A 25,430-nucleotide genomic window follows, 5' to 3' on the forward strand; every position below is an offset into this window, starting at 1 on the left:
TTTCTTCAACAAAAATACAAATATCTTCTAGCAACTTCATCATCCATTAATGAATGCATTAATTTACAACTTTATCTTTTCCACATTTGTGACAAGTTGATAAGATTTTTGTCTTTTCAATCATTTTATCTTCCACCTCACACAACATGTCTAATCAATATTAATTCTCAATAGTAATATAATTTCAATATATTATATATTTGTATTTAAATTTTTAATTTTTTTAAAACTTTGATTTTTTAATAAAAGTAGTTAAATTATTACTATTATTTTACTTTTATAAAAATAAATTAAACAATATTATTTTTTAATTATATTTTATAATAGTGTTTGTAATATGTATAATTGATAAGTGTTACTATATATAAATTATATCATTTATTATTAATAATATTTTTATTTTAACAATTTATTATTTAGTTTAAATATATTTAAAACTTAAATATATATTTTAATATTAAATTAAAATTATATTTCACATTAAAAAAACATACTAAAGGAAATAACCACAAAAAAGAAATAATTCAATTCTAAAAATATATAAACTATTATTAAGTTTTTATAAACTATGTATTAAAATTAAATAGTTATATTCTATTTCTTATTTATTACATCATATTTATTCATCAACATCAAATTTATATTTATATGTATTACATCTATTTATTATTTACAAATATACATATTAAATTATATAGATATTATTTTATAATTAAAAATTACTTAAAATCAAATTTATATTTATATGTATTACATCTATTTATTATTTACAAATGTACATATTAAATTATATAGATATTATTTCATAATTAGAAATTATTTAATTTTATGAAAAATTTGGAAATACAAAACATTAAATAGTAAACCTTCTCTAATTGTGTACAATTAAACAATTAGTTTTACTTATAAAATATTTTTATATTTCAATACATTTCATTTTTCTTATACAAATGTGAGTTTATATATATATATAACCATGATTTTATTTTGACTATTTCTTTTATTAAGAAAAATAATTATATTTAATTCTCTCTCTCTCTCACACACACAACTTATGTTGGTATCACTCTATCTTACTATTTTATCTCTCTTTCTTTTCCTCCTTTATATTATCTATCCTTTTTTCCTCTACAGATATATTTATGTTGTTATTGTTCTATATTGCTATTTATCTTTATCTAATGATTAAAAATAGTGTGACTTCCATTTGATAATCAAGATGAGAATAATACATAGTTGGGGGAGTTTTTCCAACTACTTATGGTTCTCTAGTAGCATGCTTAACATGCTTAAACATATAATGTGATACTCCAAATTCTTCATGACTTCTTCAAGTTCTATAATTCAAATATTGATGTGGATATCTTTCCTCATTGCACATATTTTAACTTGTCAATGTAGAAGATGCAAATTTGTCTAAAGCATATGTATTGATCGTAGTATGATATTAAGTACTTAGTGCCATATCGGGGACTTTGGCCTCTTATTCTTGGGCTTACATGCCCAAAAATATAATAATATAACATGAGAACTTAACACCAAAATATGAGCCATCCTATGAGATCACAAGTGCATTTCTAAGACAAGAATTTAACAACAAAATATGATCCATCCTATTAGATCACAAGTGCATTTCTAGGCAAAAATTAATGCATTCAAAATGTTAATTTAGAACTATTTAACCTTATTCTCACTCATCTACACCTCTACAACCATTATGCGTTAGGTAGGAACTATGACACATTGTGTCTCTTGTTTAAATATATAAATATGTAAATTTCAATTTCATTGCCACATATCACAAGATTGAACTAGGTCAATCCTAGATCACTCAAAATGATCCTTCGGGTAAGATTCATACTTTTGAGGTAGGATAAAATTTGTGAGAGGAGGACCTAGGGAGGAATACTAATGAGTAAATTGCAAGACTTATTAAATAATGAGTGAATGATGTAAATAATGGTTGATAAGAATAAGGGTAGAACCTCTAACACAAAATTATACTACTTACGAATATGTTACTATATTAAGACATCATATATAAAAACACAAATCTAAATAATAAATAACATGAATATGCAATCCTTTCCATTCCTTATACTAGTTTTCCATTTTGATCTTCCAATCCTTTTCATGCCCTATACTAGTTTTCAATTTTTATAAATAGAATTGTATTGACCTAATGATGTTCCAATCCTTTCCAAAATCATATTTGCAACAAACTGTTTTGTATTACTAAACTACAAAATCAGTTTTGTGAGATTTTCTGTTACTTTATTAACCATTCCATTCATCCTTATTCTTACAGATTTCCGGCCAGCTTACAATACCAATGATTCTTCATATCTTTAGCTTCAAAATCTAATAAGATTTTTGACCCTTTTCCTCCTCTTCATATTTATCCATTTCTGGAATAACCAAGAATTGGCAATGTCACGACTAATCTATAATTTGTCAATCCGTTTTGCAAGAATTGGGATTCAGAAATCTAAAGCATAGCTGCTGTAGGGAATCGTTATCAGATAAAGCTAATGATTTGATCAGTTCAGGTTTCTGAAAGGGATTGGGGGTGACCTTACAGATGGAATCCTTCAGTTCGCTCTGATCAACGAACACATCCATGTCCTCCATGTGCAATTTTGGGGGAAATCAAAACTTGTAATGCACAAATACTTCTTGTCTGTGTGCGACTTAGGATGACTCATTAGCATTTTCACAGGCAAAAGAATCTGATCATCATGAGAAAACTTTTTATCAAAAGCATTTTAGTGCTTAAATTAGTGTTTTTATGTGGATGAACTCGTGTCTTACAAAATATGTAAGATTCAATACTTATGTATGATATTATGAAATGAATTCTGTAAAATTTGCTTTCCTAAAATTTTCTAGGAATATGAATTGATAAATATATGCATTTACTTCAATGGCTTTTCCCGTAAAGGGAAACAGTTATTGATAAACAAATATGTATGAAAATTAATCAAATGTTGTACAGAGAAAACCTGCAACTCCAAACCAAATCCGCGACATGTATTTTCAATTCGATCGCCTAGCTTTAGCATATAGCATTTGAAAGATCAAATAACTATTTATGAAATGAATTCTTTTTAATTCTGCTTTTCTTTTAACTTTTTAGGAATGTGAATCGACAAATATTTGAAAATGCATTTAGCGGATGTTGAGTGCCTCTGGTTGTGCACATAACGGAAAAGTTAATCAAGGCACAAATTTGCATGACACGAATATATCACGAAAGAACAAACAATCTTTGTACATAGAAAACACGAATATATCACTTAAAGAACAAACAATCTTTGTATATGAAATGAATGCTTTTAACTCTGCTCTCCTAAATCTTTCTCAAAAAATGAGTTAATAAATTTTTGAACTTGCATTTACTTCAATGTATTTTCAGTGAATGCTGAGTGCCTCTACGAACTCCAAAACAAATCTGTGACAAGTACTTTCAATTTCATGGCCTAGCTTTTGCATCTGTCATTTGAAAGATCCCAGGGCACTGCGAATGATGATATATACTTCCAGCCAAAATTATGAAAGCGTAATCTAAAGATTAAAAGATATCCTACAGCTAAAATCTACTAGGATGACGCAAGACAAGGCATCTCCTAGATCTGAGTCCCACCGCGGAGGCGAAGCACAAGTTCGAGAGTGAAATCCTTCTGAATGCCGTAATCAGCAAGTGTCTTCCAATCTTCCAGCTGCTTTCGAGCAAAATACAGCTTCTGTTCAACTGCAGGAATTCCCTCTTTCTCCTCAATTTCATGCTTGATATTGTCAATTGTATACCAGCTTTCAACTTCAACAGTAATGATCTTTTCTGTTAAGGTCTTTACAAAAATCTGCATACCACCACGAAGGCGGATAACGAGGTGAAGCGTGGATTCCTTCTCAATGTTGTAATCCGCTAGAGTTCTTTCATCCTGCAATTCTTGTCCAGCATAGGTCAAAATCTGTTTGTGTGGAGAAATCCCTTCCTTATCTTGAATCTTGGCCTTTACAGTTTCTATTGTGTCCGAGCTCTCAACTGCAAGTGCGATGATCTTTCCACTCAAATCCTTAACAGATATATGCATTCCACCACGGAGCTGAAGGACGAGGGTTAGATTAGATTCCTTCTGAATGCCGTAATAAGCAACTGTCCTCCCATCTTCCAGCTGCTTTCCAACAAAAATCAAAACCTGCTGATCCACAGGAATGCCCTGCTTTTCTTGAATCTTTGTCTTCAATTTGTCAATTGTATCTGAGCTCTCAACCTCAAGAGTAATTATTTTACCAGTCAAAGTTCTCACAAAGATCTGCATACCTCCATGAAGGCAGAGAACCAGGTGAAGAGTGGAATCTTTCTGGATGTTATAATCAGACAGCGCCCTCTCGTCATGTAATATCTTGCCAGAAAAGATCAGTCTCTGTTGATCTGCATGAATTCCCTCCTTTTCTTGAATCTTTGCCTTAATCTCGCCAGTGGTGTAAGAAGCCTCAACCTCCAGGCTGATTACTCTGCCGCTCAAAGCCTTGACAAAGATTTGCATCCCTCTCATCAGATGAACAGGGGATTCTCTTTTAAAATTGTAATCAGCAATTTTGCTGCCATCTTGCAATTGATTTCCAGCAATTATCAATCTCTGTTGATCAGGGGAAATCATTTCTCTGTCGTGAATCTTTCCAGAAAATGTTCTCACAGATGTCTGCATAGTGGAAGAGATTCAATAATTCAGAGCAAGTAATTCTTGGCGTAACGAAATTTGCTTCCGTCAAATTCAGAGCAATGAATAACGTATTTATTTGAGATGATTCGTAACGCCTTGGCCCAATTTAGAACTTGATTTACGTTATATATACCCATCACAAGCCATTACCTATTATCGTTGCAATTTGAATCATTGAAGAAAGATATAAAATCATTTCATTTATGATGATAAAGAAATAATAAATAAAGTATTTGATTTAAAAGTTTATGATGATATGTATATGTTTATTGTCTTAGATTTTATTTGAATATCAAAGAGATCTGAACAACACAAAAAACAAAGAAAACTACATAGCTTTATCTTGGTCCACAAGTTGAATCAGCATCTGAGATAAATCAAGGGGAAGCATCATATGATCAAGAATATTGCAAGCCGGTCCTTGCTGTAATGGACATCCAGGAATGCCCAAAAGCTGAATCAATTGCTGAAATTATATTAATTCTAAAAATGCTGCAATCAAGTACAAAGAGATGTATTTCAAAGGCCAAACCCTAAGGGAATGACGTCTAGAATGTTACAACAGAGAATGAACATCCTCTATTGCCAAAAAAGGAGTGTTATTCACACATTCAAGCTCTTATCAAATGCAAATCATAATCATTCGATGATCAGCAATGAGACTTTCAGCCCTATTTATCCTTTTCTTCATCCTTCTGGAAGGAACTAAAATATTAATTAATTGCAAGAGCTAGAAGCTTCCTTCTTCCAATAATTAATGCATATCCTAGAAATTCCTTCTTGGCAATAATTAATTAAATCACAAGAGGCTTCCGTCCTTCCAATAATTAATACAAACCCTAGTAGCTATTAATACAAAGTCACCTTTTAATTTTAATTAAATGACTTTAATTTTCTTATCCTCCACTTAGACTTTGGACAACGTGAAGGCTAAAACATGGGAACATTACAGTTCCGCCCTCCTTGAAATTGCTTGCCCTCAAGAAATCTTAGTCTTGTTTGCTGTAGCACCTGCTCACTCTCCCAAGTAGCATCTTCCTTTGGCAGATATTTGTTAGATTGTGGTGACTGATCAGGAAAGTACTGTACATACTTCATAAATAGTGGGGTTCAGGGCATCGCCCCAAATTTTTTTTTTTTTGGAAGTAGGTGACATATTATGGCCGACATATGGCCAACATGTTATAACCCTAAAGCAGTTTAATACTTGTATAAAAAGGGCTTAGGGTTGGGTATTTTTTATATGTGGTGATACGAAATTGGTTCTTGCGGCGGTATTGAGCTGTAAGGGATTACGGATTGTAATCAGGTTGTAATCACTGGATTGTAATAAGATTGGACTTGCTGTTTGGTGGACGTAGCCCAGGGATTGGGTGAACCACGTTAAATCTTGGTGCCTTGTGTTCATTTCTGTGTGTTCTATTATTTTTGTTATTGGTTATATTTGCATGTAGTTTTTTTTTATTTCTGTCCGTGGTTTATCCTAACAAGTGGTATCAGAGCCTAGTTGTTTCTCAGTTATCCTCTGCAGGAAAGTCTCACGGTTAAGTGGGAGTCTCACGGTTGAGTGGGAGCAATGGCAGATAATGGTAAGCTGAGGGTTGATAGGTTTAATGGGCAGAACTTCCAGTTATGGAAGATGCAAATGGAAGACTATTTATATCAGAAGGATTTATGGAAGCCGTTGGAAGGAAAAGCCAAGAATCAGGGAACTATGTCAGAGGCTGAATGGGATCTTTTGGACAGAAAGGCACTTGGAAGCATTCGGTTATGCTTGGCACCATCGGTGGCATTTAATATTACAAAAGAAAAGACGACAGAAGATTTGATGAAAACCCTAGCGACACTGTATGAAAAGCCCTCCGCTTCAAATAAGGCATTTCTCATGAAGCGTTTATTTAATATGAAAATGGCAGAAGGTGGATCTGTTGCAGATCATTTAAATGAGTTTAATACTATTACTAGTCAATTATCTTCTGTGGGTATCAATTTTGATGAAGAAATTAGGGCTCTCTTGATTTTGTGTTCTTTGCCTGAAAGCTGGAATGGCTTGGTAATGGCAGTGAGTAATTCTGTTCCTGGATCAAGTACCCTAAAATATGATGATGTGATCGGTGTTATTTTAAGTGAGGAAACTCGTAGAAAATCCTCAGGTGGATCTACATCAGGAAGTGCTTTAAATGCACAAAGCAGGGGCAGAACGACTGAAAGAGGAAGTAACTCTGGAAATCGTGAGAAATCAAGAGGAAAGTCAAAGGGGAGGAGGTCTCAATCGAGAGGACCAAATGATTGCTGGTACTGTGGGAAACCAGGGCACAAAAAGAAAGATTGCTGGACTCGAAAAAAAAATGAAGGAGATAAATCAGATGGAGACAAAGAGGCAAATGTGGTAAGTAATAAATCCGAAGAGGATGCTTTGCTTCTGTCTTTAGAGAGTGTTGATGATTCATGGGTTTTAGATTCTGGTGCTTCTTTTCATGCTACACCTCATAGAGGTTATTTCATTGATTATGTCCAAGGGGATTTTGGGCTTGTTTATTTGGGGGATAATGAACCCTGTCAGATTGTTGGAAAGGGAAAAATTAAGATTAAGTTGCAGAATGGGAATCATTGGCTACTACATGAGGTAAGACATGTTCCAAAGCTGAGTAGGAATTTAATTTCAGCAGGGCAACTCGGTGATGAGGGTTGTGTAATTACTTTTAATGATAAAAATTGGAAGGTTTCAAAAGGTTCCCTTGTAGTAGCAAAAGGTGTGAAAGTAGGCACCTTATATCTTTGTACAGGTCATATTGTTCCTTCTACTTTGATTGTTTCAGAGAAAAATGAATATTCAGGAACAATTACTGCAGTTGAGCAGGGAGAACAAATAGCTGCTGTAGATTCTGATACAACGCTGTGGCATAATAGACTTGGGCACATGAGTGAGAAAGGTATGAAAGTACTTCATTCAAGAAAAGTTTTACCAGGTCTAAAATGTGTGAATATGGATTTCTGTGAAAGTTGTGTGTATGGAAAACAAAAGAGAGTAAGTTTTGTAAAGACAGGGAAGGAAAACAAAAAGGAGAAATTAGAGCTTGTGCATACAGATGTATGGGGACCGGCTCAGGTATCTTCCCTTGGTGGCTCTCATTATTATGTTACATTTATTGATGACGCAACTAGAAAAGTATGGGTTTATTTCCTTAGACAGAAATCTGATGTATTTCAAACTTTTAAGAAATGGAAATGCTTGGTTGAAAATGAGACTGGTAAGAAATTAAAATGTCTCAGATCTGATAATGGTGGTGAGTATTGCAGTCATGAATTTGAAAATTATTGCTCCACTAATGGTATTCATAGACAAAAAACTGTTCCAAGGACTCCACAGGAAAATGGAGTGGTTGAACGCATGAACAGGACTATAATGGAGCGCGCAAGGAGCATGAGGTTGCATGCTGGGTTGCCCTTACACATGTGGGCGGAGACTGTCAATACTGCAGTATATTTGATTAATAGGGGTCCCTCTACTCCTTTGGGCTGTGGTATTCCAGAGGAAGCATGGACTGGTAAGAAGGTGAGTTATTCTTTTCTCAAGACCTTCGGTTGTGAAGCTTTTGCTCATATAGACTTTGAAAATAGAACCAAGCTAGAAGCGAAATCAAAGAAATGTGTCTTTGTTGGATATGGCATTAATGAATTTGGTTATAGGCTTTGGAATTTTGAAAATCATAAAATTATAAGAAGTCGGGATGTCATATTCAATGAAAAAGTGTTGTACAAAGATCTGTTGCAGCAACATGAGAAGAAAGAAGATGATTATGTAGTGCTGGATGATACTCCAAAAGCTGATGTTCCAGCCATTCCTCATGATGTGCAACAACTGCAACAACAAATACCACACACACCAGTGAATGTTAGACGGTCAACAAGGCCAATTAGACCTCCACAAAGGTTTTCTCCCTCTTTGTATTCTATTTTACTTACTGATGCTGGTGAACCTGAAAGTTATGATGAAGCTGTGCAGGTGGATACTAAGATTCAGTGGGAGTCTGCAATGAAAGATGAAATGGACTCTTTGCTGAAAAATAAGACATGGGATTTGTGCAAGTTGCCTGCAGGTAAAAAGGCTTTACAGAATAAATGGGTTTACAGGTTGAAAGAAGAGGAAGGAGGTAAGAAAAGATTTAAGGCCAGGTTAGTTGTAAAACGATTTGCACAGAAAAAGGGAATTGATTTTGATGAGATATTTTCTCCTGTTGTTAAAATGACTTCTATTCGTACTGTTTTAAGTCTTGTCGCTACTGAAGATTTGCATTTAGAGCAGATGGATGTTAAAACAGCCTTTCTTCATGGTGATTTGGATGAAGAAATATATATGGCTCAGCCACAGGGTTTTGAGGTCAAAGGTAAGGAGAACTTAGTGTGCAAATTGAAGAAAAGTTTATATGGCCTGAAGCAAGCACCTCGGCAATGGTATTTGAAATTTGACAGTTTTATGCATGAGCATGGATATAACAGGTGTCATTCAGATTACTGTGTTTATTTTAAGAGGTTGGATGATGATAGCTACATTATTTTATGTCTATATGTTGATGATATGCTTATAGCTGGGTCTAACATGCATCATATTAAGGGGCTAAAATGCCAGTTAGCACATGCATTTGCTATGAAGGATTTGGGGGCAGCAAAACAAATCCTTGGTATGAAGATTTGCAGAGATAGGAAGAACAGAACATTAACGCTATCTCAAGCTGATTATGTTAAGAAGGTGTTGCAACGTTTCTCTATGGAGAATGCTAAAGCTATCAGCACACCTTTACTTGGTCATTTGAAATTGACTAAGGAGATGTGTCCCAAGACACAGGAAGAGGAGGATAAGATGTCCAAGGTACCTTATGCTTCAGTTGTAGGAAGTTTGATGTATGCTATGGTATGCACTAGGCCAGATATTGCACATGCAGTGGGAGTCGTTAGCAGGTATATGAGTCGTCCAGGTTTTGAGCATTGGAATGCTGTCAAGTGGATTCTCAGATATTTGAGAGGAACATCCAATAAGTGTTTACACTTTGGGGGCTCTACTACTGATTTACAGGGCTATGTTGACTCCGATTTGGCTGGGGATATTGATACCAGACGGAGTACTACAGGTTATGTCTTTACTGTTGGTGGGGCAGCCGTGAGCTGGGTTTCTAGGCTACAGAAGATTAATGCTCTCTCCACTACAGAGGCAGAGTATGTTGCTGCTACAGAGGCAGCCAAAGAGATGATCTGGCTTCAATTCTTCTTGGAAGAATTGGGACATCCTCAGAAGGATAATTATTTGTTCATAGATAGTCAGAGTGCCATTCATCTTGCTAAGAATTCATCTCTGCATTCTAAGACCAAACACATACAGTTGCGGTACCATTTCATTCGGTCAATTTTGGAGGATGGATAGTTAAAGCTGGAGAAGATACATACCAATGAAAATCCAGCCGATATGTTGACAAAGGTTGTCACAAGGGAGAAGCTGAACTCCTCTTCAGCTTCAGTTGGTCTTTTAGACTAAATGTGAATAAAAGAACAGTAGAATCCAGGGTGGTTTGATCCAGTGGGAGCCCCATGCGGTAGTTGTATTGCTACAAGATCAATCTCCAAGTGGGAGATTGTTGTTTAGTGTGGAGCCTGATCAGTCCCCAAGTGGGAGATTGTTAGATTGTGGTGACTGATCAGGAAAGTACTGTACATACTTCATACATGGTAGCCGACATATTATGGCCGACATATGGCCGACATGTTATAACCCTAAAGCGGTTTAATACTTGTATAAAAAGGGCTTAGGGTTGGGTATTTTTTATGTGTGGTGATACGAAATTGGTTCTTGCAGCGGTATTGAGCTGTAAGGGATTACGGATTGTAATCAGGTTGTAATCACTGGATTGTAATAAGATCGGACTTGTTGTTTTGTGGACGTAGCCCAGGGATTGGGTGAACCACGTTAAATCTTGGTGCCTTGTGTTCATTTCTGTGTGTTCTATTATTTTTGTTATTGGTTATATTTGCATGTAGTTTTTTTTTTATTTCTGTCCGTGGTTTATCCTAACAATATTTTCATTTGACTAAATATTCTTTAATCAACCTGCTTCGCAGAGTCCTTTCCCTAGTATCCAGAATAGCCTCAAGAATTAATACAAGCTTCCCCTCCTCATCTAATGGTGGTAATTCTGCCGAAGGCACAACTCTTTGTCTGATGGCTTTCTTAAGCCTTGACACATGAAACACATTATGCACCTGACTATTTTCTGGAAGCTCTATCTCATAAGCAACCTCACCCACCTTGCGGATCACTTTGTAGGGGCCATAAAACTTAGGCTTCAACTTCTCTGCTCCACTTTTCTTGAGTGATGACTGTCTATATGGTTGTAGCCTCAGGTAAACCATATCCCCAACTTCAAAACTATGCTCTATCTGATGCTGGTCAGCATACAATTTTTGTTGATTTTGGGCTTGCTGTATATTCTTCTTGAGCACCCTCAAAATATCCTGACTATCCTGCAAGAATTTTTTTTCTTTGGGCACTCTATTATCTCCCAAAACTAGATCCATGAAACTAGGTGCTTCATAACCATACAGTGCCATGAATGGAGTCATCTTAATGGACATATGATAAGTGGTGTTATAACAGTACTCCCCATATGTAACCATTTGACCCAAGCCCTCTGTTGTGTAGTCACATAGTTCCTCAGATATCCTTCCACCCATTTATTCACAATCTCTGTCTGGCCATCTGTCTGTGGATGATAACTAGTGCTAGGTGTAAGTTCAGTACCACACAACCTAAACAGCTCTTGCCAAAAAGTGCTTATGAATTTACTATCCCTATCACTAACAATGAAAGTAGGTAGGCCATGTAATCTGAATATCTCTCTAAAGAAAAGATCAGCCACCTGTGCTGCTGTATAAGTGGATGGAATAGCAAAAAAGTGAGCAAACTTCGTCAGTCGGTCAACTATCACATAGATGCAATCTTTCTCTTGTACTCATGGTAACCCGGTGATGAAGTCCATGGAAATACTTTCCCATTTTCTATTTGGAATGGGCAAAGATTGTAACAACCGTGCAGGATATGTGTGCTCTCCCTTATTCTATTGGCAAATTGTACACTCCTTGACATACTTCTGAACATCATCCTTGAGCCCTTTCCATGTGAACCGTTCACGGATCTGCCTGTAGGTCTTAAAGACCCCTAGATGTCCAGCTGTAGGTGCATCATGAAATGCCTTTAGTATTACTTCCTTATACTGTGATGAAGGAATCAAATATATCCTGCCCTGAAACTTTATCAACCCATCCAACACCACATAGTGATCATCATGTATGGTACCTGCAATTACTCCAGAAGCCCAAGTGTCCCTCGCATATTCTCTTGTGATCTTATTTCTTAGAACTCCTGTAATCTCAGCTAGAGCACAAATATGAGGCCTCCTGGATAAGGCATCTGCAACCACATTCTTCTTACCTTTGACAAACTCAATGTCAAAGTCATAAGCTTGCAACTTTGTGATCCACGTCTATTTTCTATCATTCAAATCACATTGATTCATGAAGTATTTGATGCTATTGTGATCAATTTTGATAACAAACTTTCCCCCAACTAGGTAGGACCTAAACTTAGCCAATGCATGCATTATAGCCAACATCTCTCGATCATATATGGAATAGCTTCTCTCCACTCCATAGAGCTTCCTGCTCTCAAAAACAATGGGATGCTTCTCCTGCATCAAGACTACTCCGATCCCATCTCCTGATGCATCACAATGAAGCTCAAATGGCTTTGTGAAATTTGGTAGAGCTAGTATTGGACATGATGACATCACCTTCTTGAAATGATCAAAGCTTCTTTGAGCTACCTCTGTCCATGTGAAGGCCCCTTTCCTGGTAAGGTCTATCAAGGGTGTAGCGAGCTGTGAAAGTCTTTTAACAAATCTCCTGTAAAATCCACAGAGACCAAGGAATCCCTTAAGCTGTGTAAGATTTTTTGGAGTCTACAGGCCAATCAACAATAGCCCTAATCTTTTCAGGATCTACCTGAACTCCCTTTGCACTGATAATATGTCCAAGATATAGTAGCTTGGTCATCCCAAACTCACACTTAGATTCCTTGGCATACAATGATTCTTTTTCCAAGGTAGACAACACCATCTCAAGATGTTGTAAATGCTCCTCCCAAGTCTTACTAAAAACTAAAATGTCATCAAAGAAAATTAAAAAAAATCTCCTAAGTTGCTCCCTAAATACTTGATTCATGCAACTTTGGAATGTAGCAGGGGCATTGGTTAACCCAAATGGCATAACCAAAAACTTGAAGTGGCCATAGTGACACTAAAAAGTTGTCTTCTCAATGTCCTCCTCCCTCATCCTGATCTGATGATACCTTGACCGTAGATCAATCTTTGTAAAAAAGCATGCACCATGTAACTCATCAATTAGCTCATCTATTCGTGGGATGGGATATTTGTTCTTAATGGTCTTCATATTTAATGCCCTATAATCAATGCACATGCGCATTGTCCCATCCTTCTTCTTTACCAACACTACTGCTGAAGCAAAGGGACTCTTACTAGGCCTGATATGTCCTATTTCCAACAACTCCTTAATTGCCTTCTCTATCTCATCCTTATGTTTCTTAGGATGACGATAGGGAGTAACCATGACTGGTTTGGCTCCCTTTTCAAGCTCAATAACATGTTCTATCCCTCTGTTAGGAGGAACCCCGTGCAAAATCTTGCCAAATACCTTAGTGTGCCTATCAAGTATCTCCTGAATCTCTGGTGGATGACTCTTCACCTGTGGCTCTTGTGAAGTTGGCATAGTGAAGCATTTTGCTGCCCACTCTATGTTACTATGCCGAAAAAGTTTTTGCATTCTCCTCAAGGAAACTACTCTGCAACTCCCATCTGAAAGTCCTTTAAGTACCACAGTTCTTCCCTCATGCTGAAACTTCATCTCCAATTTTGCTAGGTTAAGTGTGAACTCTACTAGCGAGGCCATCCATACCATGCCAAGGATGATATCATAGTTTCTCATGTCTACCACATAGAACTCATCTTCCAACTCATAGCCATCTCCAAACTTGATGTGAAGATTAGATATCTTCTGAGTGCATAATAGTTTGTCAGCATTGGCTACCATAACTCTAAATCCGTGGTGCTCCTCAGTCTATAGACCTCTCTTGGCTACAAATTGTGTATCTATAAAATTATGTGTAGCCCCAATGTCAATGAGTGAGATCACTTTTTGCCCTTGGATAGTACGTTTGACCTTAAATGTGATTTCCTTCTGAGCCCCCGTTAATCGTGCTAATGACTTCTCATCCTCAAGAATGTTGCTCTCCTCTGTAGTGCTATCATCATCTGAATTTGAGTGTTGATCCTCTCTCTCTAACTGTGACTCTTCTGCTGAGAAATACTCCATTTGATTTGCCTTAGCCTTGAGTGGACACTTATGAGATAAATCCCAAGGCTCTCTACAATGAAAACATAACTTTTTCTTTCTTAAATCATTCAAGGTGTCATTATCCAACTTATCTCTTTTGGGCTGAACATCCTTGTGAAAGGGTTTTTTGTCCTTCTCCTTGTCCTTTTTCATATAAGAATCCTTTTGCTGAAATCTGCTCCTAAATGAAGAAGGTGCTAAGTCACGAGCCTTTTTAGTGGCCTCCTACAACATACCTGGGTCATGTCCCTTGACCCAACCTCGCAAGGGTTCTGAGAGTCCATCCATAAACAAAACTACTAACCTCCTCTCTGAAATATCTGTGACCAACACAGCTAACCTCTGAAACTCACTGATATATGTTTCAACTGATCCCCACTACTTGAGTTGTGCTAGCTCCTTAAATTGTAATTCAGGATCCCTAGTATCAAATCTCTCTATGAGCTTCTTAGTAAACTCCTCATAAGATGTGATTTGGTTATGTCCCAAGGTTATCATGCCACGGTGCCACCACTCATGTGCTGGTCCATCCAAGTGAATAGCTGCATACTTTATAGCCTCCTCTTCAGGTGTAGGATTCAATTGCAAGTATGTATCCATCTTCTGCACAAAATCTCGTGCGGTCATCTTCCCTGAAGCATCATAATAAGGTAAAGAAAGTTTTCCTACTTTTTTTCTCAACTCAAAGTTTTGACTTCGTCCTTCTGATCTGGGCATGTGTCTCATCTTCAAGTCCAAGTAATCTCTGAGAGAGATATCCGCCTGAAACTCTAGCCCACTAGCCTCCCAATCCCTCCTAAAATGATCCTATAACTCTACAATCTGTGGTTCATTAATCGGTTGAACTGGTTCTCTAGGTGGAAAGGTCGGTAGAAGAGGTCTCGAGCTAGTTGTTCGAGTTTGTCATGCAACATGTCTAAAGTTATCAGCCTCATTTCCATTGTTGTCATGTCCATTATTACCATTAATGTTGTCTCAGCCTCCATTATCATTACCCCTATTATTGTTGTTTCCATTGTTGGCATCACCTGGATTAATATTGATGCCCATCTATCTAGCCATTAGCTGCAACATCATATCCGTTCGCCTATTTTTCTCTTGTTGCATCATATTCTGCTCCTGTTGCATTCGTTGCCCCTCCTCTAATGTACCCAGTAATCTGAATATTACATTTTCTTGGTCGGAACTGGTATTTCTATCATCTTGGTCACCCATGCTGTTGTCTTGTTCAAAGAATGTTTCCTCTGTGTCTGTATGAGTGGATTGTATGTCCCCCTGTACAAACAAACTATCCCATTCATTAAGCGAGTCCGAACTCCTACTTTGTCTTGCTCTAGTATTGCGAAAATTATAAAGCCCTTGTCGCATGCTCAAACATAAATGTTGAAGATCTCCACAGTATGGTAGGACTTATAGCTCTGATACCACTGTAATGGACACCCAGGAATGCCCAAAAGCTGAATCAATTGCTGAAATTATATTAATTCTAAAAATGCTGCAATCAAGTACAAAGAGATGTATTCCAGAGGCCAAACCCTAAGGGAATGACATCTAGAATGTTACAACAGAGAATGAACATCCTCTATTGCCAAAAAAGGAGTTTTATTCACACATCCAAGCTCTTATCAAATGCAAATCATAATCATCCGATGATCAGCAATGAGACTTTCAGCCCTATTTATCCTTTTCTTCATCCTTCTGGAAGGAACTAAAATATTAATTAATTGCAAGAGCTAGAAGCTTCCTCCTTCCAATAATTAATGCATACCCTAGAAATTCCTTCCTGGCAATAATTAATTAAATCACGAGAGGCTTCCGTCCTTCCAATAATTATACAAACCCTAGAAGCTATTAATACAAAGTCACCTTTTAATTTTAATTGAGTGACTTTAATTTTCTTATCCTCCACTTAGACTTTGGAGAATGTGAAGGCTAAAACATGGGAACATTACACCTACTTAGAGGCCGATTTAGCCAAACAATTAGCCACACCGTTCCACTCATGAGGGATATGCATAAAAGATACAGAACTCAGAGAATTGCATAACTGAATGATCTGCTAAATAACCAGAGCCGAATGCCAATCCACATGCACAAGGTTCCTATTATGCAATAAGTTCACAACCACCTGTGAGTCAGTCTCACAAATAATTCTTTTCTAGCCACGTTGACAACACTATTCCACTGCAACCAAGATAGCCAGGGCTTCCATGAGGTTATTAGTATGGTAACCCTCGTATATAGAAAATAGAAACTGAATATCACTAGAACTATCACGCCCAACTCTCCCAATACCAATCGAACCAGGATTTCCCCGAGAAGAACCATCAGTGTTGATTCTAAGAGTGTCTGCCTCAGGAGGAGACCAATGTCCTTGATGATTAACACGCTAAGAGTGTTGCTTAGCTCTATTCCCAAAGCAGGTGTGGGGGATCGAGGGAGAGCAACCCTGAAGAGGAAAGAAGAGGCGAGAGTAAATACCAACATCAGTAGGATTCAAACCCCCATTGATGTCACATTTAGCTAGGAGTGTTTCCTGAAGAGAATTAATAAACTTGTAAAGTTAGAAATTGTTTCAGATTCTATGTGATCTATAATTTTATTAGTATTTGAGGAGAATTTATTTGATCACAATATTTAAGATCTTTTAGATTGGATATATAGATGCTCCACAAATGTTCAAAGGATTAATTGATAAATTTGGATCAATAGATTAATTAATAAATTTGGATTAAATTTATAATTAATTTGATTTAAAATATCTTATTAAAATAAAAAATAGAAATTATTTGATTTTCAAGTTTACAATGAGAAGTATAGGTTATTGTTTTAGATTCTCTGTAAACTTGTAAAGTTAGAAATTATTTCACATTCTATGAGTAACTTAGAAATCTATTATGGTTCAAACATGAGTGTTGCATGGTCATTTTTAAGTGATGAAAATTTATCTTTAGTGTATGAATTTAAAGTATTTAAGGCATCAAATTTTTGTAAATTATTTATTTTAATATTTAAATAAAATATATAAGTATTATAATTTTATAAGTATTTGAGGGGAATTTATTTGATTATTATATTTAAATTGGATGTCATGTTATCATGATTTTTAGCTAAAATGACTCACTTCTCTCATTTTTTTTTTACTCTTTTGAATTTTCTAGCACATTGAGCTTCTTTAAATACCAAGACATGTAACATGCCACATGTATGCATAAATTTGACCATGATAAATAGTGGAAGTGGGAAGAAAATAAGTTTTCTTTTGAGGTTCATTTGATCTTAAGTGGCATAGAAATGAACATAGATAAATAAATGGTAACCTCAAATTAAGAAACATGTATTTAAGCACATGTGAATGGGATGTGTTAAATGAGGGGTGAATGGTAAAAGTTGTAAAATGATTGCAAATGAGAGTGCATTGAGATTGATAGGTATTGGGTATGTGAAACCTAGGATAGAGTGTGCCATAAACTTTATTAATATATAATTGTATTAAATACATTTTCCTATGGTTAGTGAAAAACTAAATGAAAAGGATACAAGCATGCAAATTTGGTGCATGAGCTTCCAAGGTGTAAGAGCAATCTTGCATCGCCCAAGAAAAATATTGTTTAGTTTTCAATAAGGGCTACCTTTGCATAAGGTTACTATTTTTTGCAAGTTTACTATTTTTAATAAGTAGTATATATCATACCTCTCATTTTCTATCATTGTAGGTTTCATTGTTTAAGTCCTATCAGGCCTTCTATGAACTTGACAACTCTTAAGAATATTTGAAATGCAATCTTTGGATATGTAGAGTAATTGATTTATATCAGTTAGTGGTGATTGCATACCTACATTTATGATACTTTTATTGTTCTTAGTTAGTCAATGAAATTACCTTCATGACATAGGACATGTCTTCAAAATATATTTATTATATCATTATGATGATTATATGTTCATGTTTGAATATGATGTTTTACTACTATACATACCCCATATTTGCATTTGTATGGTGTGCATATCAGTTTTATATTTTTGTCTGACATGCTTGATGTGGTTGAGAGAGGGAGTCGTAGTCACCTGCTAGCCGGGATCTATATAATATATGTGCTCATCTTTCATACATGTTTACAAGTATCAAACATTGACTTCTCTAAATTGTTAGGATGAGTGTGCCTTATCTCAATAACTCAATGGTAAGAATGGGTAGATAATTATTGAAAATTAGAACCAAGAAAGTGGTGACAACAAATAACAAAAGTATTTTATTAATATGATTGCGTGCATAAAATAGATTACATGGTCTTCATAGAAAAAAGACTTCTAGCTACAAAAGAAGTGTTTAAAGCTTACATGTGGATGGTGTAATGTGACATCACTAACATTAAACTTAACAACCTTGCCATGTGTTTGGAGATATATTCAATCATGTACACACATGGTGGAGTTAACTTTAGTTTCAATTGCAATAGGAGAAAGATGTGGAGTAGAATTGGTCTATTCCAACATCAATAGATGCTCTGATACCATATTGAAAATTAGAACCAAGAAAATAGTGACAAAAAATAACAAAAGTATTTTATTAATCTAATTGCACACATAAAAAAGATTACATGGTCTCTATAGATAAAAGACTTCTAGCTACAAAAGAAGTGTCTAGAACTTACACGTGGATGGTGTAATGTGACAACACTAAAACTGAACTTAACAACCTTGCCATGTGTTTAGAGACATACTCAATCATGCACACACATGGTGGAGTTAACTACAATTTTAATTACAATAGGATAAAGACATGGAGTAGAATTGGTCTATTCCAACAATAATGTTTAGGTCCAATCCTAGCCAAAACATTATTACTTGTCCTAAGAAGGAGGTTTTTTTTTACTATTTGTCTTTTGAAATCCATAGGTTATCTTCTAGTAGGTTTTTCTCATGTTATTTCTATGTGATTTTTGCTGTGATTCATCTAGTAAATAGTTTAATTGTGATGCTTTAATTAATCTTATGATATTTTGATTATTAAATATTATTTAATTTAAACAAAAAATATGAGGGCATCTCAAATTGTAGGGTAAGATTCGCTATAAACATAAAAAAAATTTAGAGGATGAGCAATAATTTGAGTGACTCACCCATGAAAACATCCTTATAGATCCTCTTGGCGTAAGAATTTGGCCCAAAAGAAAAAATCTCTGTTTGATATTTGTTTGGATGATAGGGGTTTGCAATCTCCATGTTTAGAAACAACAAATCTTGATATGTAACATGTGTGAATGAAGTTATAAGTGGTTCAAGATCTGGTGAGCAATGTGGACATGGCTAACAAATCAAGATTGTTGCAGTCTAGAGCTCTCTTTAGTTCAAATGATACAGTTGTCAAAACTAAATTGATTTGGTGGTCGAAGGTTCCTCAATTGAAACCCTTAAAACTAGTGAAGGAGAAAGATCTCAGAGAGGTTTGTTCCCTTTTGTATTCAATTCCTAGAGCTTGCATTAGAATATTGATAGGAAGAAATCATAGAGATTTTAGTAAATAGATTTGGAATCCTTTTGGAGATAGACCAAAAAAATTCGTAATGGATTTAACCATGATATTTAGGGTTTGTGTTCTACTTAATACATGTTCTCGAATCCCAAAGAGTACTACAATTCAATCTAAATTGGGTGTTTGTCATGACTCATTATTTTGACATGTTTTTATTAGGACTTAGTATGTTGTTTGACTTTTTGACTAAGACTATGATTGACTATGTATGACTCGACTTGAGTCGAATGCTTTATAGACTCTTTTTAGACTTTTATAGTCAATGTTATTAGATGGGTAATTTAATTTATCTTGTTATTATGATAAGTCATTATATGTTGATCTTATGAGCTTTCAAAATGATGGTTAAAATTATGGTTGTTTTTACATATTTATATTTGATGATGTATGAATAATGTTTAGAAATTCGTGTTTAAGATGTTATTTATTTGTCAAGAAGATGACATTACTAACTCAATGGATGATGTCAAGTTTGTGAGTGTGTAGATATTGAAGGTAGAAGAGTGGTTGAGGTAGAGGAGTTTAGCTCCGTGGCAAGGTTGGTCCGGAATTTGTATGGTGTAGTCACACACACACACACACACACACACACACAGTTGTTTTTATTTGAATTTAAATCATTTTCTTTGAATTTTAATTAATCTAGATGGATTAAATGTTTTGTTTATGATAATGTGGCGTAAATGAAAAAAATAAAAAATAAAAAAAATGAATGATTAAATATTATTTCTTTAGAAATATTATAATTTAGATTATAAAATAAGTATTATAATTTCAATTTATTTTTCCTTACTAATTACAAGCATGAATTTGAAATGGTAGTAGTTAGTCAGAAAAATTAAATGGTGATTAATAGTTTTTCTATTTTGAAAATGGTGGATTTGAATTAGATGTGGAAGCTTTAATTGAACTTAAAGTTCATTTAAAGTTCTTGAGCCAAGTGGTAGCCATAGATCCAAATAAGGAAAATTAATTGATTGCTAACAATTTTAAAATTAATGATCATGATGGCAATCACATAAGAAGATGGAAGTGATCTTGAGTTGGTTTAAAATTATATTTAATACAAGTGTAAGTTTATTTATTTCTAAAGCCAAGTGTAACTTTTTTATTATGAATCATCTTGTTTGTTCCTGGTTGCATTAAAGGAGGGGAAGACGTTAAAATAAGGAGGAAGCATGTTATTTTGATCATTATTATTGAAGGGAAGAAACATGATAAGGAAAGGCTGGAGAAAACTGCAAGGAAGGAGACTAGGTGAAGGGATGAGTAATTTTAACTGAGAGCCTGCTATTTTAGAAGGAAGAGGGCATGTTTTGTTGTTGAGAGGAAATCATAGACAAAACTACTGGGTGGATGGATTCATTCCACATTTTTTTTGCCTACTAGATAGAAGAAATTGAAAAGAAAGAACCAGGTTCCTCTTATTGTTATTTTTGATGTATTTTTCTTCCATGTTTTGATTCTTTATATTTTATGGGAAGATTTTTGTTGTATGCATCATAAAGTTATTAAGAGCATAAGATTAATTTATTAAAATCTGCTATGAATGGAATAAGATGTCATAATGCCAAATAGAAGTAAATTAGTAAAAAAAAAAATGTTGCCAAGAGTTTGATGCAGCTATTTTTTATTTTTATTTTTTGTGTTTGCTGTCCACTTAATTGTCATTGTTCTCTATAGAGAAATCAACACCTATAAATTGCATCTTATAGTTATATATTGTTTGACTCTTATTTGGATAGATAATGTAGCCATACCATTGTAATATGGATAGTTTCTTTCCAAATTGATTTCTTCTAAGAAATCAATGTATTTGTGAAACCATTAACTCCCAAGAAATTCACTTGCAAGATCTAAGAGGACAACCATTCATCTTATTTTCCTGTATTATTGTTTATCCTCTACGTGTGTCTATTTATTTTTATTTAATTTGAATCTATTCTTACTATGAAGCAAGAGGATAACCATGAGAAATTGTTTTATCTTGTCAAATACAAGGGGGCTTGTGATGCCGATAGTGATCTTTAGATGTTAAGGTTATTGGATCTGAAACCATCTTTGCATCTTGTGAAATACCTTCATACAATTTTGAGAGATCTGATGCAACAAACTCCACCCTATCTTTTGATTTCATTCCACTTTCCAATATCTTATACTAAGATTGTTAGCTTCAAATGCTGACACAAAACTGATCATGCTTGATCCAGTTCTAGATATGTTGTTAAATTTCACACCCCAAAAAGATGTTTTGGCTTATATTTTCCAGTGTAGATAAACTTAGATTTTCTTAGTGCAAGGTGATCGTAGGAAAATCTTGAATAGTCCATTGATTAGAACTCTCCAAATTCTAGATCCATGAAGCTTTGATTTGATTTAATGTTTTGCTTGCAAAGCATTTTGGCCAAAAAGGCAGTGGTGTATCTAGATTTTGGTTGATGGTGTACAAATTTTTGTATGTAATTCAAAAACTCTTCATTGTTTGTTATGCTATGTTGGCACTTTAATTAAATAGAGTAGATATTGAGGGCTTGACTGTAATAGAGAAAAAACTATTGGTCAGAAATTCACCAGTGATAATGGGAGTTTTAGTTCATAAACTTATAGAGGTCAGGGCATTAATACGAAACATCAAGAAATAATGACTTTGGCTATAAAGATAGAAGGTTATATATATATATATATATATATATATATATATATATATATATATATATATATAATTAAGCAAATATAACCTAGGTTTATGTTTTGCCAATTATATTGCCAGATTTATGTACTTGCTATAAAATTACAATTTTGTCTAGTTTTTGAGATAGATGTTTATTGGATTACATGAATTTGTAATTAGGAATAAACTTTGACTTTAGGGAAGGGTGTTGAATGTGGGAATAAAGAGGAGGGTAATCTATGGGAAATGTATTGTTTTTCCTTAGAAATTTACCTACTAGTCTTTTACACTAAATTGGTTCATGATGCTTGGCCAAGCTCGGTAAAATATTTATGCATATGATTGAGATGCACTGGTTATTTATATTTTCCCTCTTCCACATCCTTGTGTATGTTTCTACTACACACATGTGTAAGTAGATTAGGCACAAAGGCTGCACTAGATCTTTCTGATCCAATTGTGTCGAGTTGCTAGCCTTCTAATGCCAGGATCGGGTAGTTCTCCTTAATCGAAGAACCTCGGGGAGCTAACCACTCCATGATTGGGCGGTAAAAGTGCCTGGACCACTCTTCCATCTCATGATAGTGGATGGACATAGTTCTGATGGCTCAGAGATGAGATTACATGCAAATGGACACTAAGGTTTGATGACATGTTCTTTTATATGTTTTATGTTATATATGCTTTATATCATATGCTGTACTGATGATACATTCATGTTCGACATGCAGGTCAACATAGTTTTGACAAAAGATGTCATGTTCACCTGATTCATTTCTAGCACTTTTATTTTTCTTTGTATATGGAATCAATATGTGGTTGACTTTAAATTGTCAAGTATTTTTAGAGAAATTTGAAATATGGATTAATGATTGTGATTCTAATTATTCTCAACTAATTGTTGATATGTATAGATTTCCATCTGGAAATGGACAATGAATTATATAGTTATGTGAATTAAATTGACTTTTGACTTTTCAAGTTTTATATTTTTCGCATATATTTCCGCATCTTGAGGTTGTTTGCATATGTGGAAAATGTTGTGAATTTTTTGTCATTACTGTGTTTGGATTCAAGAGGTATTCTACAAAAACCCCAACAACATTTGTCACCAATTTAATCAAATAGGTCACAGAGAAATGAAATGCAAAACCTCATGAAATGTAGTTCTTCATTGACAAGATTTGGATATAGATCCCTCATAGTTTGAGGATACAAATAATGCGAGATCTTTCTCATGGACTCACTCTCAAAGAGATACTTCATATGAAAGAAGAGTAATGTACATCAAAGGAAATTCAATTTGTAGAACTGCAATAATTGAAAGGTCAGAGCACCCTCACAAATTATGGATTGGAATGAATGATGTCCCTATCCTTAGGAATGAAGAGCCCCACACAAGGAAGAGCAATCCAAAATCACATTATTATGAAGATCCAACAATTGGAGGTTAGCATTTTAAGAGATTTTGGGACAATATCTTTGGTTGCAATAAGCCTATAGAAACTACAAAGTTGATGCCTCCTTTGGAGTTTAAGAAATTTAATGTGGAAATGAGAGAGTTAGCTATCATCTAGTCAAAGAAAAAAGACATGATGGAAATGACAATATTATTGAGGCACATGATTTCCACCAACAACTCATGGATCCTAGAAAGGAGAGGATATCACCATAGTTTTAGAAGTCTATAATGCCCAATGCGCTCTCATGCTAAACAAATATTCTAGATATGGAGGAAATTTCCTTTACTACAAAAAAAAAATGTCATTTTACCAAACCTTATGGAGAATATTGTACAAGTGCCAATGAGGAAGGTAGTTAGCAGGAAGATGATGCATGCATTGTAGACACATGACAAAGGGAAACCAAGGATGATGAGGGTAATGAATTGTTGGAAGGTAATGCAAGTATTATGAAGGGTAATTTAGACTTCTCTAAAACATACTCCATCTATCAAACCCCAATGGCCACTCAGGTAAATACAATCACCCCTCTCAAAAGAGGTAGGAAGCCTAAATCTTTTAAGGAGGGTAAACATTAAGAAACCCTCTTCTGGAAAAAGATATAAATTATTGGCGAATCTTTCATTATTTTGAAAAATCAAATTATTTTTATCAGCGAATCTTTTCATTTTTTAATTTTAAATATTATTTACATTGGCGATTATTTTGGAATCATAATTTTTGAGTAGAAAATATTGGTGAATCTCAATAATAATAGGAAGTTCACTAATCGTCATGGAATATTATAAATCAAAATTGAACATGTTTTATCTCATGGAAATTATGAGGATAATTACATTATATTTTAAATCAATAGTGAAAACTAAATATTGGTAATATATCCCTAAAGTAACTAATAATAATGATAATTATTGGTGAATTAATTTTAATTTCTTCAAGAATATATAATATTTAGGTGAATCAAATCTAATAATGTATCGAATAATGTGGCAAATATTTGAGTTTAATTTTTTTATAAAATAAATTATTGAGCAATTTTAAATATTTTAGAACTAAATTTAATAAAAATGTGGCAATTTAGGTTGCATTAAATCTTAAATTATTAGCCAAATTACTAGCAATTTTTTTCTAAAATTTGCAAAGTTACAAATATTCACCACTAAAAAATACCCTACTTTTAACGAAACAAAAAATTGATAGAGGGAGCCAAAATCATTAAAGACAAAACAATAAATTGATCAAGGAGTACAAACAACATTAGGCAAGAATTTGTCAATTGGAAGAAGTACAAGGAGTGTTAATTGCACTCCTCAAAAACAATGAAGATCATCTCATAGAATGTTAGGGGAATTAATGCCCCTAACAAGAGATCTTGCATCAAGAGAAAACTTGATGCATGTGGCATTGATATTATCTTGCTTTAGGAAACAAAGTTATCAGCTAAAACTTTTGAAAACAAAAAGTTCCTAAATGGGCTAATTGGAGCATTTTTTATGCTCCTTCTATAGACGCATCAACGGGTTTATGCATTTTGTGGAATTAAAAAATTGTTAAGATTAACCTAGTAATTAATAATT

General features: G+C 34.5%; 1 protein-coding gene across 1 annotated transcript in view; it reads right to left on the reverse strand.

The window, feature by feature from the left end:
- Positions 1 to 3,267: 3,267 nt before the first annotated feature.
- Positions 3,268 to 25,430, reverse strand: part of LOC149578128 (polyubiquitin-like) — a 76,072-nt gene continuing 53,909 nt past the window's right edge. The window contains exon 3 of the mRNA XM_089827613.1: positions 3,268 to 4,552. Coding sequence (XP_089683739.1) covers positions 3,627 to 4,552 — 926 coding nt within the window. The 3' untranslated portion in view covers positions 3,268 to 3,626. The remainder of the gene's footprint in view (positions 4,553 to 25,430) is intronic.

The sequence above is a fragment of the Cupressus sempervirens genome, chromosome 1 (genome assembly GCF_028749045.1).
Source record: "Cupressus sempervirens isolate cs-2001-9-10 chromosome 1, ASM2874904v1, whole genome shotgun sequence".
Taxonomy (NCBI): Eukaryota; Viridiplantae; Streptophyta; class Pinopsida; order Cupressales; family Cupressaceae; genus Cupressus; species Cupressus sempervirens.